Source organism: Salvelinus namaycush, chromosome 32 (assembly GCF_016432855.1).
Source record: "Salvelinus namaycush isolate Seneca chromosome 32, SaNama_1.0, whole genome shotgun sequence".
NCBI classification, from domain to species: Eukaryota; Metazoa; Chordata; class Actinopteri; order Salmoniformes; family Salmonidae; genus Salvelinus; species Salvelinus namaycush.
Genome location: NC_052338.1, coordinates 14,191,762 through 14,197,761, shown reverse-complemented (window position 1 = coordinate 14,197,761; position 6,000 = coordinate 14,191,762). Strand labels below are relative to the sequence as shown.

The following is a 6,000-nucleotide window of genomic DNA, read 5'->3' as shown; positions in this document are numbered from 1 at the left end:
CATCTTGTTTACATGATAATCTCAACTTCGACTTCTCTTTGACATGCTATGCATGAACCTCAAACTGACACGTTTATTTCAGAACATATGGATGACAACTGTTCCATTGATCAAAGTATTTTAATTGACTTAATAAAAGTAGAGAGATCCTCTGTCATCACAGCCACCGGAAGCTGTCCGACTGTCGTCGCTGGAGTCTTGTGTTTCCTGTTTACTGGCGGGAAGAGCGAAAGAAACTGGACCATCGGTCTGTTTTCAAAACGCACGTTGCTTTTTTTTTTTTTTATTAGCGCAGTTTCAATAATTTATGATAAACCGAATTCCACGCGATTTGGATACATATATTTGCTTGACCTGTGCCTACAGTTTAAAGGGATTTGAAGCGCGAAACCGATGGAGGAGCCCGCTGACTCCGTCGGTGGCGGGGCAGCACAGGGCCCCACCGCGCAAGTGGCAGAGATCCGCTGCCCAATGGCAGCGCGTCCTATGCGGCTGCTGGAATGGAAAGTCAAACCAGGGTCCCTCGTCAATGTGGACTCGGTGTTGGCGTTATGTGTTCCCATCCCGCTGGAGAAAGAGACCGGGTCTCAGCCGCTAGAACATCCCAAAAGGCTGCCAGAGAAGAAACTGAAATCGGACCGAGCTGGAGTGGTGAAGGACCTATGTTGTCTACTTGGACAAGTCATATCGCCTGGGTGAGTATGCTAGCTAGCTAACGTTAATTTAGCTCATATTGCCAATGTCAGCAATTTTTTTATATTGTGCTGTTGTGTGTAGTTTACTGTGTTCGCCAACTAATGATGTTGCTCATAGACCACGTTCGCAGTAGCATTGCTAACTAGCCTAGCTGATAGGTGGTAATGGTAGCTATCTATCCTAACTCAGTGCGTGTGCTGGAGCGCCGATCTCTAGAACAGCTGAAATGATCATGACAATGGGGGGATTTCGTTTTGCATGTCCCGGTGCCTTAGTAGTGCGGGATTTAATAGTGGACCATTCGATTGGTCCTTAAGTTAAATATTCAGCACACACCAAACTTATTTTATGATTATTTTTTACGCCAAACGAACTTGCCCCATATTGTAGTATGCACATTACATCATCCACATGGTATTGAGGTGTCGAATTTGCACGCTCGAGCACTTTTGGTCCAGTTTTTGACGGAACCAGAACTCAGAAAACTTTGTGCTTCAGAAAGCATTTTGGTGTTATGAATTTGGGTAACAAGCCAGACCGTCAATTATGGAACTGATAACAACACATTGTGAATATAATAACGTGACACCATTCCTGTACTACTGAAAACAGGGGTGGACTTTCACTGGGGACGGGGCCACACATAATGAAATTGCATTTTTATCCCCCCCCAGTTTTATAATTGAAACGTGATACAAAACGAGGCAACGGTGTGCTTTAGTACCATGCAGATGCCTCCAAGCGGTTGGGTAGGCTGTTTGGAGTGTTTAACTGACTGGATAAAAAAAATAAAAGTGATGCCCGCTTATAAAACCAAAGTTGTGACCCTGACTGAAAATGGTCAAATATTATCTTAGAGCTGAAGAAGACACCCCTTGTTTCTGTTTTTAAAGTTTGAATGTGTCGATTCAGTTGTCATTTTGTTGTTCAGAAACGGATGATGGCTTATGCCCTGGTGCTTTTCAATATGGAGGCACTAATGTAGTCTTATGGGGAAGTTGTGTTTATTAACGTGTTTGTTTAGATATAGATGTACACATGTTGGAGAGAAAGCGGCCATTCTATCCGGCACCTGCATTGTAAATCAAATCAAGTTTATTTTATATAGCCCTTCGTACATCAGCTAATATCTCGAAGTGCTGTACAGAAACCCAGCCTAAAACCCCAAACAGCAAGCAATGCAGGTGTAGAAGCACGGTGGCTAGGAAAAACTCCCTAGAAAGGCCAAAACCTAGGAAGAAACCTAGAGAGGAACCAGGCTATGAGGGGTGGCCAGTCCTCTTCTGGCTGTGCCGGGTGGAGATTATAACAGAACATGGCCAAGATGTTCAAAATGTTCATAAGTGACAAGCATGGTCAAATAATAATCAGGAATAAATGTCAGTTGGCTTTTCATAGTCGATCATTAAGAGTTGAAAACAGCAGGTCTGGGACAGGTAGGGGTTCCATAACCGCAGGCAGAACAGTTGAAACTGGAATAGCAGCAAGGCCAGGTGGACTGGGAACAGCAAGGAGTCATCATGCCCGGTAGTCCTGACGTATTGTCCTAGGGCTCAGGTCCTCTGAGAGAGAGAAAGAAGGAGAAAATGAGAGAGAGCCAAGATTTTCAAAATGTTCATAAATGACAAGCATGGTCAAATAATAATCAGGAATAAATGTCAGTTGGCTTTTCATAGTCGATCATTAAGAGTTGAAAGCAGCAGGTCTGGGACAGGTAGGGGTTCCATAACCGCAGGCAGAACAGTTGAAACTGGAACAGCAGCAAGGCCAGGTGGACTGGGGACAGCAAGGAGTCATCATGCCCGGTAGTCCTGACGTATGGTCCTAGGGCTCAGGTTCTCCGAGAGAGAGAAAGAAAGAAAGAAGGAGAGAATTAGAGAGAGCATACTTAAATTCACACAGGACACTGGATAAGACAGGAGAAGTACTCCAGATATAACCAACTGACCCTAGTCCCCCGACACATAAACTACTGCAGCATAAATACTGGAGGCTGAGACAGGAGGGGTCAGGAGACACTGTGGCCCCATCCGATGATACCCCCGGACAGGGCCAAACAGGAAGGATATAACCCCACCCACTTTGCCAAAGCACAGCCCCCGCACCACTGAAGGGATATCTTCAACCACCAACTTACAATCCTGAGACAAGGCCGAGTATAGCCCACAAAGATCTCCACCACAGCACAAACCAAGGGGGGCGCCAACCCAGACAGGAAGATCACGTCAGTAACTCAACCCACTCAAGTGACGCACCCCTCCTAGGGACGGCATGAAAGAGCACCAGTAAGCCAGTGACTCAGCCCCTGTAATAGGGTTAGAGGCAGAGAATCCCAGTGGAGAGAGGGGAACCGGCCAGGCAGAGACAGCAAGGGCAGTTCGTTGCTCCAGAGCCTTTCCGTTCACCTTCACACTCCTGGGCCAGACTACACTCAATCATATGACCTACTGAAGAGATAAGTCTTCAGTAAAGACTTAAAGGTTGAGACCGAGTCTGCGTCTCTCACATGGGTAGGCAGACCGTTCCATAAAAATGGAGATCTATAGGAGAAAGCCCTGCCTCCAGCTGTTTGCTTAGAAATTCTAGGGACAATTAGGAGGCCTGCGTCTTGTGACCGTAGCGTACGTGTAGGTATGTACGGCAGGACCAACTCGGAAAGATAGGTAGGAGCAAGCCCATGTAACGCTTTATAGGTTAACAGTAAAACCTTGAAATCAGCCCTTGCCTTAACAGGAAGCCAGTGTAGGGAAGCTAGCACTGGAGTAATATGATCAAATTTCTTGGTTCTAGTCAGGATTCTAGCAGCCGTATTTAGCACTAACTGAAGTTTATTTAGTGCTTTATCCGGGTAGCCGGAAAGTAGAGCATTGCAGTAGTCTAACCTAGAAGTAACAAATGCATGGATTAATTTTTCTGCATCATTTTTGGACAGAAAATTTCTGATTTTTGCAATGTTACGTAGATGGAAAAAAGCTGTCCTTGAAACAGTCTTGATATGTTCGTCAAAAGAGAGATCAGGGTCAAGAGTAATGCAGAGGTCCTTCACAGTTTTATTTGAGACGACTTTACAACCATCAAGATTAATTGTCAGATTTAACAGAAGATCTCTTTGTTTCTTGGGACCTAGAACAAGCATCTCTGTTTTGTCCGAGTTTAAAAGTAGAACGTTTTCAGCCATCCACTTCCTTATGTCTGAAACACAGGCTTCTAGCGAGGGCAATTTTGGGGCTTCACCATGTTTCATTGAAATGTACAGCTGTGTGTCATCCGCATAGCAGTGAAAGTTAACATTATGTTTTCGAATAACATCCCCAAGAGGTAAAATATATAGTGAAAACAATAGTGGTCCTAAAACGGAACCTTGAGGAACACCGAAATGTACAGTTGATTTGTCAGAGGACAAACCATTCAGAGACAAACTGATAACTTTCCGACAGATAAGATCTAAACCAGGCCAGAACTTGTCCGTGTAGACCAATTTGGGTTTCCAGTCTCTCCAAAAGAATGTGGTGATCGATGGTGTCAAAGGCAGCACTAAGGTCTAGTAGCACGAGGACAGATGCAGAGCCTCGGTCTGACGCCATTAAAAGGTCATTTACCACCTTCACAAGTGCAGTCTCAGTGCTATGATGGGGTCTAAAACCAGACTGAAGCATTTCGTATACATTGTTTGTCTTCAGGAAGGCAGTGAGTTGCTGCGCAACAGCTTTTTCTAACATTTTTGAGAGCAATGGAAGATTCGATATAGGCCGATAGTTTTTTATATTTTCCGGGTCAAGGTTTGGCTTTTTCAAGAAAGCCCTTTTTAACGGGGAAACTCGTTATGCAGGGTCTCAAGTGCCACTTCTCTTCCAGTGGTGTGATTGTCAGAGTAGAAGAATGCTGCCATCCAGTCGTGATGAAGGGGCTGTGTGCTGAATGTGGTCAGGACCTCACACAGTAAGTACACACCCACACACACATGTATTCCATGCTAGAATTTCAATTGGCATATTCACACACTTTTAAAATAGGCCTGCTTCTTAGCTGTAGATTACCTCTCATGCGGATGCATTACTAAGTGGATTCTCTCTCTCTTTTTCAGGATGCAGAGTAATAATGGGAGGCAGCAGGCTCACATCTCCACGGCAAACGTTTCCATGGTGCACAGTGTCCCCGAGTTGATGGTCAGCTCTGAGGTGAGGCTCAGGATGTCATGGCTCTAGAAGACGAGTTTCCTCTGACGATAATTTGACCTTGTAGAAATACTTCTGTGTCGTTGGAATTCAACTTTACAATGTGGTAGAGACAGTTTTATTGAAGTCATTGCCTCCTTTTTATAAATGCCTGGTCTCTGTGATATGTCCCCAACACAGCAAGCGGAGCAGCTGGGCAGAGAGGACCAGCAGAGACTCCACAGGAACAAGAAGCTGGTTCTTATGGTTGATCTGGACCAAACCCTGATCCACACCACCGAGCATCACTGCCAGCGCATGTCCAATAAGGTATGTGTATCTGATCTACATAGCTACAATAAAAATAAAATCCTCTGGCCTGTGAAAAGAGGTCGTTTGATATTTCTATTCCCCAGGTTTTGCTGTGGGTTTGATATTGAAGAGTCACCCTGTATGTAGCTAGTCTGCAATTAACCACTGATGGTTATGTAGCTAGAACAAACCATTGATGGTTCTGCCCATGCCTCTGCTCTTGTTCCACAGGGAATCTTCCACTTCCAGCTGGGGCGGGGGGAGCCCATGTTACACACGCGACTGCGTCCGAACTGCAAAGACTTCCTGGAGAAGATCGCCCAGCTCTACGAGCTGCATGTCTTCACTTTCGGAAGCCGCCTCTATGCACACACCATCGCAGGTACCCACACACATTCTCTGATATATATGCCTACATTGAATCACTATATCATTTACTTCACAGTAAGTAATGCAAAAAGTATCAAGAATGCAACAACAACAAAAGAATTACGTAAATGCCAAAGGTGTGTGAGTGCTCAGACGCTAAATGCCAAGTGAATTTAAACACATTTAATTATCTAGGATGTCATCCTCTGTAAAATCTCTCCACGGAATTATACATCTTCACTTAATGCCTGAGTGCTGTCTGCATTATAGGTGACAATTGTTTTATTTAAATGTTTGTCTATACACTCCCCAGTTTGAAAAATTAGACGGTAAGACTAACAGACATGCCTCAATGTGATTGGTCTCAGCATTTGAGGCAAATACTGGGTAGCGCTAGAAGTCTGAGTGGCCACTAGAGGTCAGCATTTACCTTCAGTTTGTTTCTCAGGCTCATTCTGTACTCAGCATC

General features: G+C 44.7%; 1 protein-coding gene across 2 annotated transcripts in view; it reads left to right on the top strand.

Moving 5' to 3' along the window:
* The first annotated feature begins 214 nt into the window (after positions 1-214).
* The window catches only part of LOC120027250 (RNA polymerase II subunit A C-terminal domain phosphatase-like), a 119,337-nt gene continuing 113,551 nt past the window's right edge, over positions 215-6,000 (top strand). Inside the window, exons 1-5 of one of the 2 annotated variants that reach the window (XM_038972151.1) lie at positions 215-695; positions 4,552-4,635; positions 4,781-4,874; positions 5,052-5,180; positions 5,394-5,544. In XM_038972151.1, the coding sequence (XP_038828079.1) occupies positions 394-695; positions 4,552-4,635; positions 4,781-4,874; positions 5,052-5,180; positions 5,394-5,544 (760 nt within the window). In that variant the 5' untranslated portion in view covers positions 215-393. Of the gene's footprint in view, positions 696-4,525; positions 4,636-4,780; positions 4,875-5,051; positions 5,181-5,393; positions 5,545-6,000 lie in introns of both variants that reach the window. The other variant, XM_038972152.1, reaches the window with a different exon arrangement.